The 20017-nt window shown below is 41.2% G+C and overlaps 1 protein-coding gene and 1 pseudogene across 2 annotated transcripts in view; both read left to right on the top strand.

Moving 5' to 3' along the window:
- The window catches only part of IL18R1 (interleukin 18 receptor 1), a 36543-nt gene that overhangs the window by 4924 nt on the left and 11602 nt on the right, over nucleotides 1-20017 (top strand). The window contains exons 2-8 of one of the 2 annotated variants that reach the window (XM_057309292.1): nucleotides 1417-1522; nucleotides 2980-3065; nucleotides 6948-7191; nucleotides 11358-11523; nucleotides 14475-14625; nucleotides 16466-16528; nucleotides 19662-19782. In XM_057309292.1, the coding sequence (XP_057165275.1) occupies nucleotides 3008-3065; nucleotides 6948-7191; nucleotides 11358-11523; nucleotides 14475-14625; nucleotides 16466-16528; nucleotides 19662-19782 (803 nt within the window). In that variant the 5' untranslated portion in view covers nucleotides 1417-1522; nucleotides 2980-3007. The remainder of the gene's footprint in view (nucleotides 1-1416; nucleotides 1523-2979; nucleotides 3066-6947; nucleotides 7192-11357; nucleotides 11524-14474; nucleotides 14626-16465; nucleotides 16529-19661; nucleotides 19783-20017) is intronic. The other variant, XM_026488493.3, reaches the window with a different exon arrangement.
- On the top strand, nucleotides 17648-17717 carry LOC113247603 (small nucleolar RNA U3; annotated as a pseudogene).

Below are 20017 nucleotides of genomic sequence, written 5' to 3'. Positions count from 1 at the left end.
GGAGGAGAAGGTAGGACACAAAAATTGACAGCAAAAGAGGAATTTGAAGATAAACTCAACAAATTAAAAAAAAACACTAAAAGATCTAAGAACTGGACCAATGCCATAAAAAATAGTTCATACACATGGGAATAAAATAGCTACAAACTATATGCTTACTATTCTGCCTTATTTATATCAGTAGAAATGCAGGTTTAAGAAAACCGTGAGACGCCATTACCAATCTGAAGAGTGAATTACATTTAAAGAATGAGAATGCCCAATGCTTATGTGGGTGTGGAAGATGGATATTATCTTGCTCAGCTGAGGAGTATAAATTATGACATTTCTGGAATGCAGTTTGGTAGTATGTGTTTATCAGGTTTAAAATGTATTCTTTGACCTAGAGATTGTATTGCCATTGTCCGAACACCAAGAAAACAACGAGAAAGGTAGATAAATAACTAACATTGAAGTAATAGTTATTATGCACCTGATACTTTGCAATAGTAACTCATGAAACCTTCACATCACTTCCCAGAGGCAGTATTGTTATTCTCTTTCCTGGGTAAAGAAACCGAAGAGCAGGGAGGGTAAGTGACTTGTCCGCAGTTATTCAGCTGGTAAAGAGTAGGATGAGGATTCAAATCCAGCCAGTCCTGGCATCAGAGGCCCTGCTCCACAAACTGATCTCTATCCCCTAATACAAGAAGACAGTTATGCAGGTTATTTTGTAATAACATATATCTTATAAATTACAATAGATGCATATCAAGGATATATGTAGCAATTAAGATGATGTGAACAAAGAGATTTTTGGGACACAGGAAAGTGCTCATTGATTAAGTGGAAAATGCAGGATATGAACATTTTTTAACATCTTAATTATTTGAAAACCATGCAGAAAAAGTACAAGAAAACATGTTAAAGTATTGTGCATATTGAGGTAATTTTCTGCTTTTCAATCTTCATTTTATAATGCCCTATATTGGGCATTATAATACTTTAGAAATAAAAAACAATTTTTGAGAAGGAAGGAAAGAGAAAGAAAGAAAGAAAGAAAGAAAGAAAGAAAGAAAGAAAGAAAGAAAGAAAGATTTAAAAATTATGGAAAGGCAAAAAAAAATCAATATCAAATAGAACATTAAAAAAACACCCCCAAAATTCCTTCATGCAAGAAATTTAATATTTATATTCTCCTATGTATATGTTAATAATACATATCTGTGACATTTCCCGGAATAGCTTTTCTTTTGGAAATGAGTTCCATTATTTAATATTTTAATCTTTCAAATCCATGATAAGTACATTAAAATTTATATATATACACACACAGAGCAGTGCCAGTGTCAGCTAATTTGGGATGTTAACATGTTTCATACCGAAACTCAGAGGTAGAATGCTGGATTATTTCATAGAAACTTTATTTCTCAAAAGACCTTGAAAATTCACAAAAACCCAAGCCAAGAAAAAAACCGCCGTGCCCTTTACGAGGCCGTGTCAACCTTAACCAGAGGAAACAATACTTTTCATTCTATCTGAGGTAAGAGAATAGATAGTTAATAATAAATGTGTGTATGTGTGCGTGGGTGGGGGGTTGATTTCAAACCATAGAACCATAGAAATATTCTAATTTGGTTATGAATACTTGGTACTTTCCATACGTACTTAACTCTTTTGTCTTTATTGATTGTTATCTCTTGGAAATTACAGCAGATGCTTTGTGATGTTATCCATAAAGATTGATGTAAATGGTTTGACAGCTTAGCCATTAAACTTCATCCAGGATTTGGGCATTAGCAGTCCTTTTTTTTTTTTTTTTTTTTTTTTTTAGTATGGGCCCTTGTAGTGGCAGTTTTAACAGAATTATTTGGGACTGGCAGGCTACCACGCATCCAGAAAGCCTTCGTTATATTAGCTCATCTAATCACTCAATAATTTTAGTGATAGACCATGAGCAGATAGGATCTGAGACTTTTAAGTAACTTGCCTAGGGTCGCACAGCTAGTCAAAGCTCTAGCTGGAATGCCAACCCAGGTCTGTGTGCCCCAGAAAGCAAGCTCTTCCACCATACTCTGCTCCCTCCCCCAGTGGAGCTCAGCATGTGCTATGCAAGGAACATGGGATTGCTTACGAAATAGTCACACTCGGTGTCAGAGACCCACTGCCCCCTTCCCCCGTTCTACTCTCTAAGTCTGTAATTCATAGGACAAAAAGATGGATTGGAGTAGGACTGAAATTCGACACGGATTTGAGTTCTTTGAGTCCATGTAGATTAGGCATTCGGAGTGTAGGAGACTCCTGTTTCGTCTCTCCGTTTCCCTAAAACAAATGCACGTGGGCATGTGTGTATTTCACACACATACATACACCTGTTCCTCTGTAGAAAGTATTAGTGCTTACTCCGTGCTAGGCATTGTTCTGGACTCTAGTGATACAGTAATGAACAAAATAGAGTCAGTTCCTAACTTAGGAAGAACTTAGTTCTGAAGAAGGAAAATGGATATTTAAAAATTCAAGCCACAAATGAAGATCATGATGAGGATTTTGGTGTGATGAGAGAAACACACACACACACACACACACACACACACACACACACACACACCCCTACATGGGCAGACCTGTCATACCTATGTCGGTATATCACAGACTGTCTATTCATAGAACAGTAGATTTTCTGGAAATATTTTTGTCCTCAACCTTTGAGGTAAGATTTAGGAGACGAGGCTTGAAATACAGCAGACTCTCTTACATTAGAAAATTGCATTTTTAGGATTTTTTTTCTGGATGCTGAAATTCATTACCTTGAAATTTTATGAATTCTAGGTGGCTGAAAGTTCTGAGAATACTTGGTGACTATATTAAGGGATATGAAAACTTACGGCACTGGTTTTTTTAAAAGTCTGTGTGCCAGAAGATTTTAAAAAATCTCCTTCACGAGGCAGGTGTACTTTTGTTTGCAACTTCTGGCTGACCCTGTCTTATTCTGTTTTCCAGAGAAACCGTTGGAAGCAGAATCCTCAGTATGCGTCATACAGAGCTACTCTTGACAATTTTGGTGCTTATGTTTACAAGGACCTCCGGTAAGTAAGTACAATCACTCACAAGCATACTTACTGGGTAGTCAAGAGGGCATATCAAGGTTTTACTTCTTTATGTGGAGATGGCTATTGACGATGCTGAATTTATTAAAATTAGTGGTTTTAGATTTTACTTTGAAAGTTACCAACCATTTGGTGTCCCTGCATAGAGAATAAAAGGTTAATAGAAATGAAATCAAGTAGAGAATCATATGGGAAAAAGAAGAGGGAAAGGAAAAGATGTAGTCCTCTGAGTTTATGTAGAGAGAGCAGGATCGTATCTGGAAACAAATTACATTTGTCCGAGATGAACATCTGCTTTATGTTACTGAAAACTGAAGAGTTCCCAGCCGTCTTTCTTATTGATTTTTAGAAGTTTTACACATTATTTTTCTCCCAACATGAAGGCCAAGATTCATCTTATTGTTTAGGTAGTGAAGACAGTGAGTGGGAATGCCTTACCGGTCTTGAGAGAAATATTCGCGTTAGAAGGAGTACATAGGGAAGACTGCATAGATTGGGGAAAACGAGCAGGCTTCGTATCAGGTGGCGGGCACCAGTTTTACCTGATTAGCAGTGATGACTTGGAGACTTTTATGGAGAAGGATTCTGTGGGTCCATCAGGATCCTTTGGAGAAGAGATTCATGACCGATTAGTAAGTTTTCCTTGTGCTTTGGAGGAGAAGGTAGGACGCAAATATTGATTTGCCTTGATCTGTTCTCTAGGAGAGGGCAGTACATGAGCCATATCCCCTACTTTGAGAATTACTGCTGAAGAGATAGGGAATTTAAGTTATTGATACTTTCAAATAATTTCAGTCCAATATTTACTTACGTGGGCCCATATTTGTTGAGATCCAAACAACGCCATACTACCCAGATGGGTGTGATGAGAAATACAGCAGACTCTCTTGTATTAGAAAACTGCATTCTTTGCAACATCGTACTATCCAGATGAAAGGAAGGAGGGAGATCTGCTCCTCTTGCTGCCAGATGACTAATCTGTTAGAACCTGCAGAGTGAAAAAGCAAGGTGCAGGAACTTGTGCATCGTGGGTACCTTGCTCTGTAGACATACACTGATAACCTTGCTCCCAAGTTACAACGAAACATGTTTCAGGCTCAAAAATGACCACACAGCCCATTCTATAAGGTTACTAAGGTCCCAGCTCTTTGTCCTTTTAGGTATCTGAAGAGCACCTTTCATAAAGGGTTCACTCTGGGCAAACAGGACAATATTCTACGTGAGATTTATTTAACCTAGTCAAAGTTGAATGACGGTATCCTACTTACTGTTCAAACTCAAGACGTTTCCAAACATAGACATCATTCCAAAGGGGTAGGTTGTTGATCCTATTGGATCCTTACTCTCTGTTCATGTAGGAATGGGAGTTTCTGCTCTGGGCAGTCCATACACCTTGAACTCCACTCATTTTTTTTTCCAATCAAAAACCATTTCTAATCAACAAAGCCTATCGTGTGAAGTGTAAGATTAGGTGGCTGAAGCCATTAGCTGCCAGGGGAGTGTGAACTTTCAACTTCAACCATCTACCCCTGGAAAGTCTGTAAGCCAGGTTAGGTTTCTGCAAGTGGTAAGTCCTCCCACAAAGAAATGGTGAATGTGTCTATCACCACACAGGTGCAGGTGTTTATAGAAGTATTTTTGTTTTTTAAGAGTGGCCGAAACCTAGAAATAATCCATATGTTCAACACCATGGAATAGATACATTGTCAAATATGAACACAACAGCATATAGAGGACTATGAGAAAAAGAACAAGTCACTGCTCCATGCAGCAACGTGGATGCCTGTCAGAGACATGATGATGTAGGAAAGCAACCAGACAGAAAAGCACAGACTGTAGGATTTGTGTCCTTCGTTCTAAGTATATTATATCCCGGAAATGGGACAATAAATGAAATCGTTTTGGATTTCATCCAAAACGTGCCATCCTTTTGGATGTCAGTTAAAACTATCACCAACACCTACACATGGATCACACGTCCTGTGTTGAGGAGTGAAATGTAAGATGGAGTTTCTATAACAACCACCAAACACAAGGTTGGTGTTCATTAACACTTGTACTTTGAGGCAGATCTGACATCCATATTTTCAAAGAATACTATCTTTTGAGCCACTTCCTCTTTACACTGTGGTTAACAACATCGAGTTAAAACCAGACATTTGCTTTGAGAAATAGACCCTAACTATAGAGAAGGCATTTTCTTCATGCCCTCAGAGAAATGCTCTACTTAAATTAAGGATTCTCATTCTCAAAATTCAGTTGAAGGGCACTATTGGTGGGAACGTAAATTGGTGCGGCCCCTGCAGAAAACAGTACGCAGGTTCCTCAAAAAGTTACAAATAGAAAGACCCGTACGATTCAGTAATTTCACTACTGGGTATTTATCCAAAGAAAATAAACACACTAATTAGAAAGGGTACATGCACCCCTGTGTTTATCACAGCATTAATTACAGCGGCGGCGATGTGGAAGCAGCCGTGTCCATTGGTAGATAGATGAATGGATAAAGATGATGTGGTGGATATATTTACACACAGTATAATATTACTCAACCACAGAAAAGAATGAGATCTTGCCATTTGGGACAACAAGGACGGACCTAAAGAGCATTATGCTAAGTAGAATAAGTCAGAAAGAGATAGACAAATACCATAGAATTTTGCTTATATGTGGAATCTGAAAAACAAAACAAATGAATAAACAAACAAACAAATGCAGACTCTTAAAATACAGAGGACAAATTGGTGGTTGCCGGAAGGGAGGTGGGGGGAGGAGTGAAACACATAAAGGGGATTAAGAAGTACAAACTTCCAATTAGTTATAAAATAAATAAATCACGGGGATGAAAACTATAGCATATGGAGTATGGTCGATAATATTGTAATAACATGGTATGGTGACTACACTTATCATGGTGAGCACTGAGTAATGCATAGAATTGTTGAATCATTATGTTGCACACCTGAAACTAACGTAACACTGTATGTTAATTATACTTGAATAAAATAAAAGGGCACGCTGGAGCCACTGGAGAACAGGATATGGAAAGGTTCCATGAGGGCTGACTTTGAACTACCAGAAGTTCAAAAGGAGGGGAATGATGCCCCTGTTAACTGAAAGGATCAGAGAAGTTTCCAGAGTCAGAGTATGTGGGTTGATTGTGAAAGAGGGAGGAAGGGACAGAGAGAGCGAGCTTGCAAGAGCACTCAAGGAGGGAAGTAACAGATACCTAGATTTGGAGTGATATTATTAATCAATTCTTGATGATCCATGTGGTAACCCAGAGAGATAATGAAGTCCCACACACTCTAAGCCACATAGAAGCACCTTCACCATCCCCCTGCCTGCCCAGGGAACGGGCAGGGAAACTGATGGAGAGCACACTTCTGGTGAGACAGGGGAGGAACTCTGAGGCCTCTAGATCTCCGTCTTCATTTCCATGGAGACTCCCCAGCTAGGGATGCGTGGGGTAGGTGTGGCAACACTGTCACTTCTGTGGCTTTCGTTAGGAGGAAGCCTTCATGTGTAACATTTTCTTTGAAAAGATGTCACTGCATTTATCTGTCTTCTAGCTGTGGTCGGTTAAGTTTTGGTACTGTCCTGTTTGGGGAAACCTGTTGGAAATTCTGTCTTCCTTTATGCCCTGAGAGCGTCCTAGTGTTGGAAAGATTGACCCTCTGTCTCTTGGTGTTGGAAAGATTGACCCTAAATGAGAACTCACAAGACTGAGATGTTGAGTTTGTTCAGGACTTCCTTACTCACCTGGCTTATTCGCCTCATGTGGTAGGAAAGAAAACATTTACCTTTGTCATTCTGGTTTTTTTTTTTTTTCCTTTCTTTTACGTGGCTAATCTTATGAAGAAACTTGTACTTCACGTTTTAACATCACTGCAGTCAGAGGGGAACCTTTCTATCTGAGATATTGCTCATCAGGATCTGAGCGCAAGGATGAAACAGTCGCCATCAGATGGTACAAGGGCAGCGGACCACACGCGCGCACTGAGCTCCGCTCAAGTAGCTCACCCAGAATTTCTCTGCGCGATTACGTTCTGGAGTTTTGGCCAGTTGAGTTGGAGGACAGTGGCTCTTACTTTTTCCAAATGGGGTGAGTACAGCTTCTCTTTGTGTTAGTATATTTCATAGCGCCCTTGGACTTAGTTCAGCAAATCGGATATACAGCAGTCCGAAAGGATAATCCATGCATTTACTCTCCCCTACCCTTCCTACCACATGCAATAAATACTTCATTACGGAAAAATTAAATTACATATTTGTTTTTATCTGCTTGTGTTTATCTTCTTAGTGATCTTAACAAAGATTACCTTAATATTTCTTTTGGGGGATGCTTACCAAAGATAAGTGGGTGTCAAATGAAATTCATTTTAAAATTCATTAAAAAATTCCTGTTGTGTCGAGTTGCTGGTCGAATGGAATAAATGAAGACTCCATAATGAACGTGTGGTGGAGGGGGGCAATGCCAGCTTCCTCGGTGGCATCCTCGGGCTGGAGAGAGGGGTTGGAATTGGGGTAGACTCATCCTGGTCCAGTGTTCCAGGGTCTGTTGAATATCAGGTGGTAGCGTGAGGGAAGGATGTAGAGGTCTTGCAGCCAATCACAGACCTACAGCCAGGGGCAGTGAGAGAGAGGAGCACAGAAAGGGCTTTGCATGACCTTTGCGGGACAGACCCATATAGTCTATGCCTGGACAATCATAATCAAGAGTCATAAATTCTATGAAATGAGAGAAACCAGCTGAATGTTTCCGTGATTTTCACTGAACTAGGTTGTCTTTATTCTTTATTTGGTGAGCTGGGAAGGAGCAACTGGGACAAGCGATGTTCTATGTGGTGGATTATTAGTCTTGATGAAATGGTGTTTATCTGGCACATTTGTGGTGCTCTGTGTGTACTTGCATATGCATGTGAGTATGTGTGTATTTTTATAGAGATCTGAGGCTGAGCTGGGGAAGATAGTTCAGGGCCAGGTGAGGGAGCGGCGGCGGCGTGCTCTCGTATGTAGTAGATTTCTGGGGTGGGTCCTGATTATTATCAACAGTGCTATTGAGAGCAGAGTGAGACATCACGGTGAAACCCTGTTATCACTCATGTGGTTTTGCACAAAATGAGGTCATTTTGGTTTGTTTCTATACATAGGAACTCCCAGGAGTCAGAAAGAAATTCAAGAACTCTTTTCCTGTTGTTTGTTTTGACCTGTTTGAATTTTATGTGTTCCTTGAAGAGAGACAGACGATTCTAGAAGTAGGTCACAACTGGGTCTTTTCACACTAATGTAGAATGAATACTCACAAATGGGGTAAAAAAAATCTCCCCAATCCGGATTGAATAAAGGCACGATTTAAATGCAGGAAGTACCCCGGACAGGGCAGGAATTGCCCATTGAGTGGAAGAGCCAGTTGTCCACAAGCGTTGCTTGGAGACAAGGACAGAAGGCATTAACTGTCTCTCAGATACGGAGGGTGGAGAACACAGCCTGGGTTACAAAAGAAAAGTGGAAGCATCAAATAGAGACAGGCTGTCGGAGAGGTGTGGAGAACTAGGAAGAAAATCCACCAGGGCAGGAAAAACGAGGTGGCTCAGTGGCTGTGGTGATGAACTTCGAAAGGTGTTGGAGGCTGAGGAATAACGTGAGACTAAAGTGATGGAATGAGGAGTGGCCTTGACAGTGGTTTTGAAAATCACTGGGTGGGGAGGGGGTGGCACCTGGGTGGCTCAGTCAGTTGAGTTCAGTGTCTGCCTTTGGCTCAGGTCATGATCTGGGGGTCCTGGGATTGAGCCCTGCATTGGGCTTCCTGAAGCGGGGAGGCTGCTTCTCCCTCTCCCCCAGCTTGTGGTCGTGCACTCTCTCTTACTCTCTCTCTCAAATAAATACATAAAATCTTAAAAAAAGAAAAAAAAAGAAAAAAGGAGCCAATGGGAAATGACACAGGTTGTTTTGGACACCCAGGGGCATTGAAGATGGGGATTTTTTCAAATTTGGTGCGCTGGTGAAACGTATCCTGTTTGCCTCAGAGGGGTGTGTGTGTGTGTGTGTGTACGTGTGTGTGTGTGTGTGTGTGTGCAAAGATTCAGGTGAGGGAGCCTCTGTAATTTCATGTGGAATCTGTCCATTAGAACCATAATCTTTTCATTTTTCAGGAGTCCTCTGCTAGTAATCAAAGGCCTCTGGAGACTGATACTTGAATCCTGGAGTCAGATCAAATTTTAAGGAGGAAATCCACCGGAAGGGAGGGGATGCAGGAGAGAGGGGTTGTCGATGAGAGAGGGGAGGGGAGGGCACGAAGATAGAGAGAAAAGCACATACAGAAATCCCACAGTCATGTTCTAGATTGACAAGCAGCAAGATTGACCTGGGAAGGGCCTCCCAAGAATGGGCTAGAGCTTTTCAAATTCCCTCTTGTGTAGCAGCAGTGGCTCCTGCGACCCGGAATGGCTGTCCTTGTAGGAGAACAGGGATGGTGACAGCTTTGTGTCAGTTGGCCTCAGCTGCACACTGGCCTTCAGTTTCCTCAAGCAAGGATGGTGTCCCCTTGCTTCCGTATTCCCAGTGCAGTGGCTGGGACGTGGGGGCATTCTGCCAGTCAGTCCTTACTGTTAGGAATTGAGGATTGCAGAGGGAGAGAACAATATGGCCCGAGAAGATGGAAATATGCATGTACTCTCTTCCTTGTCAGTGACAGGGCAGAAAGGTCTGGAAATAAATCTCTGTCCAGCTCAGCGGGTCCAAAGTCGGGGAAACATGAGACACACTTGAGAAGAGGATGATGCCAGTGGGATTCTGAATCCTTTCCAAGGGCTGCGTAGCCCTATTATGTTCCATGGCCGTTGACCTACTGCCTTTAACCTATAGGGCAGCTTGTCGGCGCACCCACCACTTCCGCCCAGCCCGGACCCAACTTGTATGAATGCGCACCCAAAGGAGGGGCCAGACGCACCTCGACTGTGAGAGCATAGTATTGGGCAAATTTGGTGCGCTGGTGAAACGTATCCTGTTTGCCTCAGAGGGTGTGTGTGTGTGTGTGTGTGTGTACGTGTGTGTGTGTGGCCTTTAGCCCCAAACCGATGTGTGCTTGTGTCCTGACCCCGGCACGATCCGGGTGCAGGAACTTGGGCCCAGCGCTCAGCTTTATGGGACGTTTAGCTTTCTATGCTCCCGTAAGAGAAAGCGCCATCCCGTGGCGCATGCGCGGTGCCATGCCCGGAGCTCAGGGAGAGCTGGTCTCCCTTCCACGCTGCGGTAGACTTACCGGGGGGACTCCAAGAGCCTGTGGTGGCTACAAAAGGCACACAGGACAACTTAACACACATCTGTTGTGTTTAGTATGGGGATCCATATATCGCATGTGCAGTTCAAACAAACATCAGGACGCGGACATCTCCTTGTTTAGAAGCTCCTTTTCAAAAACTATGTTCAAGTTGTTTCCTCTTGCAGATTACTAGTTTCTTTTTTTTTTTTTTTTAAGATTTTATTTATTTATTTGACAGAGATAGAGACAGCCAGTGAGAGAGGGAACACAAGCAGGGGGAGTGGGAGAGGAAGAAGCAGGCTCATAGCGGAGGAGTGTGATGTGGGGCTCGATCTCATAACGCGGGAATCACGCCCTGAGCCGAAGGCAGATGCTTAACCGCTGTGCCACCCAGGCGCCCCAGATTACTAGCTTCTAATCAGAAGGAACAACAGCAGTAAAACCGATTCAAACTGTTTGCTTGGTACAGTGCAGGGATAGCTATGTAGCCACTCCAGACTTGGCTTTACTCAACAGGAAGAGAAGAGGATCGGAAGAAACTGCCCAGAAAATATAAAACACAATGCATGTATACAAACTTCCAGAAAACAAGTTCAGGAGTTTGTGGACCTCATGAACTCACTGCTACTGTCCCATTCAGGGTTAAGAATCTTAGAACTTGTCCATTTTCAAAGATCACTGAGGTTTTAAACATTTCTGTCCAGACACGCATAATATATGGTCTGTAGTAGAGTGTGTGTGTGTGTGTGTGTGTGTGTGTGTGTGTGTGATGTGTAGGACCGCTCAGGTTTTTCTCTTTCACTGCCCCTTACCCTCGTCCCATGACAATTGTTAAATTTCTTGCTGCACTGAACCAAAATAGGGCAGAGCAGGGTCTGGGCATCAGAGAACGAGTCTCTTTATACAAAAAAAAGGAAGATTTTCATTGGATGGATTGGTTACTAAAAGCTGCTATTTGCAAAGTCTCTCTACTAATTATAAAATATCTTTAAACCTTTATTTCATAGAAATGATACACATGAATGGAAATTAAATGTCATTGGAAAAAGTAAACACAGCTGTTTTGCTGAAAAACAACTAATTAGTAAAACTGTGGAAGTTCAAAAATCTTTGCATATAAACTGTAAACACCCATACTATGAAGAACTGGCCCATAGAATATCACTGTACAAGGTAACACTTTTCAAATATTTTAACTTAAGGGGCACCTGGGTGACTCAGTTGGTTAAGTGTCTGACTCTTGATTTCAGCTCAGGTCCTGCTCTCAGGGCCGGGAGATCCAGAGGCATCTGGCTCCGAGCTCAGCAGGGAGTCTGCTTGAGATTCTAACTCTCCCTCTCTCTCTGCCCCTCCCCCCATGCTCTCCCTCTCTCTCTCTTAAATAAAAAAAAATCTTTAAAAAAATATTTTAACTTAAGACTTGAGGAAAAAAAGACAAAAATCCCAAATGAGGATGTGTTGGCTGTGAAGCATGCTTGTCACATACAAGCTGCATGACCCCGCGACAGCTCCGCCAGCCCATCAGAGTAAGGGGCCCCGGCAGGGCTGCTCAGACGAGCTCCTGCCCCAAATTAAGCCTTTAATAGGTGGTAAGAGCTTCCTCTTCCTTGCCCCTCCTTCACTGTACTTCTCTTTTGACAAACTGATTTTTAGAAATGGTAGCTTAGGGATTTTCATTTTCTTCTGCCACATATATTTAAAATTTTAAATTCTAGTGTATACACTATTTTTTTCTAAACACCCGAGTTCCTTTTATAAAAATGGAAGATGGAAAAATGCACAATGAAGGTAGCAGAGCTCACTCAGAATTCTACCAGCCAGAGACTTTGGGATTTGTGTGTGTGTGTGTGTGTGTGTGTAAGTGTGTAAATATCTACTTTTAAAAAGTGATATCTCAAAAAAAATTTTAATAAAAATGGTATATTAATGGCTTGTATTTTTCCTTTATCCACTAAAAATTATATTGTGATTATTCCCCTACATCTTGAAACATCCTTCCAAACATGGCATTCCATTATGTATTATGTCTAACTAGTCCCCTGGTTTGGGGCATTTGTTAGTTTCCTACTTTCCACTATTATTTACAAGGCTAAAATAAATATCATTCTCCTAAGTGTTAGGATGTATGTACGATTTTATTCTTCAATCACATCCCTAAAAGTAAAATTATTGGATCAAAGGCTATGAGCACATTTATGACTTTGCTGCACATTATTAAACTCCTCTCCGGGGAGCTGTGCTAGTTGAAAACCCTCTTTTCAGCCACCACCACACACTGTGAAGTCATACCGTTCGAACATTTAAAAATCTGAACGCAAAATTTCTGTGATTTTTAGTAGTTTGTTCCCCATTTCTTTTCTTAATAATAAATTGAACATTTTTCTATTTGTATTGCACCTTAGTATTACTTCTTTTGTGGATTATCTATTTTCTTCAGCTGGTGTACCTTTTACTTGAATTGCAAAAGCTCTTTTAGACAAAACTATGGCGATTACATATACATTCACCTATGTATCCTATATAAACTTATAGTATACACATATATAATACACATACATACATGTAAACAGCCAACACAAATTATATTACTTCCATAGAAGAACAAACCTGAAAAACGTGACTCCGTTATGAAAATTGTAAAGAGCTGGATGAGAGAGTGAGCCAGACCGAAGCCCTTCAGAAAGCTGAAGCCACAGATGCTTTCGTAGAAACTTTCCTTTGCACATTTTTGCTTCACCACTGTTTACTTGGGATTTTTCAAGGAGAGCTCTTATCCAAATGTTTCCTAAGTCTGAGTCAGTCAGGACTGTCTGAGTCAGTCCTGAGTTGACTTGACTCTATTTCCTGTCAAATGTGCAAATATTTGACAGTACCTATAAATTTGTGAGGTTTGGTGTACTAGGTTTCAAGAAATCTCAATGTGTGGATATTTAAATTTAGAAAATAGATCTATTGAGGATGTTTCCAGCTAGATGATTAAACACAGGGTCCAGTATGCTCAGCCTATTTACAGATCATGGCCTACCTGAGGGGAGGAGAGCAAGGAAGCTAAATCAGTAAACAAATGATTGGAAATAAAAATGAAGAGTCTTTGATATAATGTGCATTAGGAAGAACAGTTTGGGGTCATAAAAGTTTGACATACACAGAAACAATTTACTGAAGTGAGGGACACATGTGAGTGCTTTACAAACCCATGCTAAGCACCCTCTGGGCCTAACCCCAGTTGCTGCCAGCTTTGCCACCTTCGAGAGAGGTCTATGGGCAGTACATTCTCCTTGTTGGTGTTTGCAGGAACTGTGTAGCATAGTCAAGGTTAGCAATTTAGTTCCCATTTTCCATATCTGAATCTTAGATCACTTCAGAACCTCTTCTATGGTTGACTGATGGCTAGATTGAGGAAGGTGGCTTTTTTGTTATTCCTTCCTGTGACCTATATGGAAATTTGTGATGGAGAGACATGTTTGTGTGTGCCTATGGATTTGAATATTCTTGATACATTTCTGATCAGTCCACTGTCTTCTGGTAGAAGGCATCAAGGGGGTGGGTGGTCTGCTAGGTACTCAGGTCTCTGAGTAATTCTGCTTCCACCTCCACTACCCACCCCCAGGATGGGTAGTCCTGAATAAATGGATTTAGACTAAAAGTGTTACAAAATAGAGTTGTGCAAAAAGTTTTCACCCAAGCAAGGATTTTTTTGTTGTAGTGCTCGCTCACTCTCTCTCTCCTCCTTTGCCTCCATCCTTCCTCCCCTCCCTCCCTTCTCCCTCTCCCTTTCTCTTTACCCTTCTCTCCCTTTGTGTGTAAAAGGGAGAGATTAAAAGAGAATGACAGGAGCAGCTACAGCACCTCCTATATTCTATTTCCCAGCACGTATTAATAACAACAATAATAACAGTAATGGGACTATGTTTCATTGTTGCCCCAGAGGCAGGGCCAAATCACTGGGACATCAACTCAGAAATTGCCAGTTTTCATTCTATATCCCTTTTTAAATAAAAGTCTTTTATAAATTTGAATCGGTGTTATATGATATTGCTTTTACTTAAAATATTTTAACTTGCTTTTTCTTCTTCTTCTTCTTCTTTTCTTCTTCTTCTTCTTCCTCTTTTTTAACAAAACAGAACTGTGAAAAGATGGAGAACAATAAAAACCCAGTTTTACAGAAGAATGCAGAGTTTGAAGATCAGGGATATTACACCTGTGTGTTTTTTGTTCCTTATAATGGAAACCTATTTAATGTCACCAAAACCTTCAATGTAACAGTAGTTGGAGGTAAGAGGAATTTTGGAATCAGGAAGAAACAAATGTATCTTTGTCAAAACAGAGTTTTCTTTGTAATGCAGCACAGGAATCCAGAGGCAACTTACTTGGAATTGTGACCACATCGCTAGCTCAAATGTTTAAGGGTCAAATCATTTGGGCATCATTCACCCCACTGGATAGATTGTTTTTAGAGGGAGTAGTAAACGACCTTTATATAGGTGAGCCTCCCAGGAGCCAGCACTCTTATTTCACACTTGAATAATTGATGGAATCTCTTGTTGTTTAGCGTATGCTTTCACTCAACAGATACTCATTCGTCGAAGTTTCTGTATTCAATAAACCATACTGAGCATCAGGAGGTAAAAGAGGCAGGGAAATAGGAAATGAAGTGAGTAATGTACTAATCTTGAGGAATTTGATTATGGGCAGGAGAGGCGATAAGCCACGTAGGAGTACCATAGTATGTGAAACTGGATTCATCTGTGAGGTGTTGAGGGTGCAGAGAGAGTCCAGGGGAAGACCAGAGTCAGGAGACTCTGAGCCGAGTTTAGAGGTTGAACATGATGGATGGGCAGGAGGGCATGCCGGGGATGGGGTGCTCAGGGTTTTCGATGATATACTTCAAGGTTTAGTAGGTGGCACAGTCGTAAAGATGTCCTTTTACACCACCTCTCCCGCTGGGCTCCCGCTGACATTCCGGAGTCTGGGGCACGTGGATCCAGAGAAATAAGCAATAGAAATGTTCCACAAAACCACCTCTTGCCCCTTTGTCCTTGAATCAACGGCTATCCCTCAGTATTCTCCAGACCTGAGAGTTCCTTCTTTCTCTGGAGGTATCCCGGGTCCTGCTGTCTGCCTGTATGGATTCCAGGCTTGCCCAGAGAGTCTCAATCCCAGAGGAACCAAAGCTGACTCTCCTGGAGTTTCCCTTTGCGAGTTTCATTCTCCGGTTCTTACCCACACACTCACCACTCCATTCTCTACCCTTCACTCTACAGCACCACACTTCCTGAGAGGGCTTACGTAGGTTGAGGCGTAGTGCAGGAGAGCTCCCCAGTCTCCCCTTCACTTCTTGTGTGCAGGCATTGTGTTTGCTGAGCACCAGTAAGTCCCAGGAGTTTGCTGAGCACCGGTCATGACTGCTCTGTACATTCCTTGTAAATGCCCCAGAAACACCGGCTGTACTAGAAGGGAGAGTCTCGGTCATGAGGAAAGTTGCTGGTGCTGATCGTACGACTAACAAGAACCTGACACATAGCAGGTGCAGTGTATGCTGTCAGTGTTCAGCAGTTACTAGCTGCCCTAGGGTGTATGACAGCATTCAGAGGGAGGCCGAGGCAGAGAGCATTAGGTGCCTCCAGTCAGGGTCAGAAGTCACTCAGGAGCAGAGGCAGAGCTGAGCCCGCAGGTGTGGACACCCCTGCAGGGCTAGGACTAAGGTGAGGCATGTGAGGCATGTGAGGTGTCCAGAGCACAGAACTGAAGGGGTGTTCCCCTCAGTGCTTGCGTGGGAAGGGTCTACACCTGAGAGCAAGTGCCTTGCCTACCGCACAAGTAGAGACCCTGAGCCCAATAAATCTATCCTTGAGGAGTTGAGGAGGGCAGACAGGTGGAATAAAGGCAGAGCAGAAAGGCAGTTCCCTGGGACTTCGCATCTAAGCCCTGCAGGGGGGCTTGTGGGCCCTGGTGAACATCTTCCTCTGGCTTTTAGCTGCAGGAGCCACAGATCGGAGCTGAGGGAAACCCGATCAGTGTGTTTTCTCCGGTTACAAGCGTTTACAGCAAATACTTGTCTTAGAGAAGCTCGATGCAATGCTGACACATTTTTCTTTTCTTCTTTCACTTTTAGATCGCAGCAAAATAATTCCTGTTCTTCTTGGACCAAAGGTTAACCACGTGAAGGTGGAATTAGGTATATTTTGACATACATATATTCTGCATTTAGGAATGGGGGTATAACTGAGTCTTCCAAGGCTAAATCTGATTCGTGATCGATCCATATTGTGTGTGCATCATACGTGCCAGGTTTAGTGAAGAAAGTTACAAAGGGAAGAAAAGCCTGTCATTGTTTGAATGTTGCCATTTTTAGGCGATGAAACCGAATAGTCTGTTGAAAACATTATAGAACCACTTATGGTTTTTAGAAAGGATTTTGGTCACCCTGCTGTGACTTTTCTCTAACGGTCTTTATGGTCCTTTTAAATATGAAAACTCTGTGAGAGATTCAGACTTAGTCTGTGGTCTGAATATTTGATTGATGAATCAATGGGCTTTGAATCAATGGACTTAATTGACGGTACATTTAAGATGTGTCTAGACAGGGCTTGAGGAAATCAATGCATCCGGTCGTGTAAGTAACTCCTTTCCAAAAGGAAAGGAAGGAAGGAAGGAAGGAAAAGAAGAAATTCACATATGCTAAACCATGTTTTATATTAGGTGATTGAAATATATTCTTTGAATTAAATCCTCCAGACAACTCCAAGGGGTATTATTCCCATCTTTTGGATTAAATGACCAAAGTCCAAAAGGGTTCAATAATTCATCTATTGTTAAACCAATAAAAAGTGGCAAAGATAGGGTTCAAGTTTCTGTTAACTGTTTCCTAAGCCCACGCTTTTGGACCGGCACCTGTCACAATCATTTGCGGGACCGCATCTGCCCAATGTATCTCGGATGCTTGGCCATTTGCAGCTGTGGTTTGCCTGCTTTTTATTGATTTTTATTGATTTCTGAACTTAGTTCTATTATTTCTTTCTTCTCATTTTGGGCTTAATTTGCACCTCATTTTTCATTTGTCAACATGGAGACATAGAGGATTAATTTCAGTTAACCTGTCTTGTAGCACATACATTTTAAAATCTCAAGTTCCTTCTAATCACGACTTGAGCTGTTTCCAACAAATACGGGTATGCCATATATTCATTACTATTTGGTTCAAATGTTTAAAAAAAAACAAAAACAAAACAAACTTCCCTTGTGTTTTCTTCTTTCTTCTATGGATTATTTGTTCTTCCTAATTTCCAAATCTTTGAAGACTATACTTTCAGGGATCATTTCTATAGTTTGTTACTAATTTCCAAATCTTTGGAGGATTTTCTAATTGTTTTTTTGTTTTTGTTATTGTTGTTGTTGTTGTTGCTGTTATTGATATCCAGTTAAATTCCATTCTGGTCCAAGATCATACACTGTATCCTTTCAGTCTTACGAAATTTGTAGTAACTTGATTCAGGACCAGGAGGAGGTGTGTCTTGATGAATGTTCCAAGCGCATTTGAAACAAATATGTCTTCTGCGGGTTTGGGTTTTATCATTCCGTAAATATCACTTCTGTGAAGTTAACTACTCGCATTATTCAGATCGTCTATATTTTAACCAAGCTTTTGTGTGTTGTCTTTATCTGTTACCAGGAGATACCAGGAGATATTAACATCTCCACTCCGATGGTCAATTTATCTCTGTAGGCTTTAGTTCTGTTAATCTTTGCTTTATATATGCCGAGGTTATCTTATGGGCACGTATAAATTGATGCCTGTTGAATTGACACTTCATCATTATAAAATTTCTCTCTTTATCCATCACACTTCTTTCCTGAGTGCTTACTTTCTCTGATAATAGATAGACATATCCGTTTTCTTTTCTTTGAGATTAGCAAGCTCTGTCTTTTTTACATCCTTTAACTTTTAACATTTCTTTGTAACTCAAATACACATAAAATGCATTTCTCGTAGATGGCAAATATTGGATCTTTTTTGAAATCCAGTCCGTATAGTGTGTGATCCATTTACATTTCATGAATTACCGATGGGGCTGGTGTGAAGCCTCGTATCTTGCTGCCTGTTTTGTAGTTGGCTTACGTGTTCTTCATTCTTGTTTTTCCTCCCTTCCTTTGGATTCATAAAGTTTTTTTCTTTCCTTTATTTAATCTGCTTTGTTCTCTTTTGAGTTATACCTTTTTGTATCCTTCATTAGTAGTTCTAGAGATTACATTATGTATCCTCGTCTGACTGCAATAAGACAAGCGCACGTCTCAGTACATTCATCACTTCGGCATGTGAGGACCTCGCAACAGTTCATTTGTCCCTCCTACTTCAGGTTGTGCTGTGATTTTACGTATTTCTCTCCTGCATATGTGCTGAAACTCATGATAGGATGGGCATTATTATTGCTTTAAGTAACCCACAGTCTTATATATTTACTCAAATATTTGTATTTTCTTGTGCTCTTCACTTGTTCCTGTCGCTCCTTGCTTTCAGCTGGGATAATTTTTCATGAGTCTGAAAACTTTCCCTTAGGATTTCTTGCAGTGTAGTTATGCGGGGCTGGGGGTGGGGGCGCTCGGGGACTTCAGTCCTGTGTGTGTCGCATATCGTTTCCTATATGGGGGACTTTCTCTCCTAACTACCATAAGACTGTAGGAGAAACCATTCAGCCTTTGCAGCCTTCTCAGCAGTAGCTCTGCAAGCCTGTGCGGCTGTCAGAATTTCCACTGGGCTCTGTGTTCTCTGTGAGATGCCCTCTAGGCCGTACAAACCGAAACAAATTTCTCCCAAGAATAAGATGGCTGGGTATCTCAGCTCTCCCCAGGAGGGCTTTTTCCTGGCTGCGTTTCCAGGTTTCCAGCTCTGCTGTTTCTCTTTGTTTTCCCTGCACTCCGGAGGTCTTTAATTTTTAGCTAATTTCGTGTTTTGTGTGATTTATCCATTTTGTTTATCCAGGAGTTGCCATGGGAGTGTTGTCTGACACTCCCTACTAAATCGTATGTTGAAAAGAAAGTCCACTGGCCACTCTACGTTTTTATAATTGATTTAAAGATAAACATTTGAAGAGAAACCAATTCATATTTTGGTGATGACTTATAATTGCTACCTAATTTCTCTGCTTTATACATTTTTTTGAATTTAAAAGCAAGGCATATCTTTTGTTTCTGGAATGTAGCACCGTATTTGCTTTACATATTAGGTTAACATATATTGATTATATTCATTTTAAACTTTTGGGAAATCTGAGCTTCTAAGACCAGAACATTGGTTGTCAACTTTTATGTAGGGAAAGATGTAGAACTCAACTGCTCTGCTTTGGCGAATGAAAAGGATGCAGTTTATTGGAATGTGTGGGAAGAAAATGGAAAGGAACCCAATGTACATGAAGAGAACATAACAAGAACTAGGTATGTGCATGTGACGTATCATTTATCACGATATATACAAATCACATTCTGTTGTAGATACACGATATGAAAAAACACCAGAGTCCTGGACATCTGGCTCTTTCCATAGTTTGGCTACTGTGGACATTGCTGCTGAAAACATTGGGGTGCATGTGCCCTCTTTGAATCCATATGTTTGTATCCTTTGGATAAATATCTAGTAGTGCCATTGCAAAAACAAAAAACTAAAAAAAAC

Source organism: Ursus arctos, unplaced genomic scaffold (assembly GCF_023065955.2).
Source record: "Ursus arctos isolate Adak ecotype North America unplaced genomic scaffold, UrsArc2.0 scaffold_8, whole genome shotgun sequence".
Classification (NCBI taxonomy): domain Eukaryota; kingdom Metazoa; phylum Chordata; class Mammalia; order Carnivora; family Ursidae; genus Ursus; species Ursus arctos.
The sequence above is the reverse complement of the archived record's forward strand: the minus strand, read 5'-3'. Positions and strand labels throughout refer to the sequence as shown.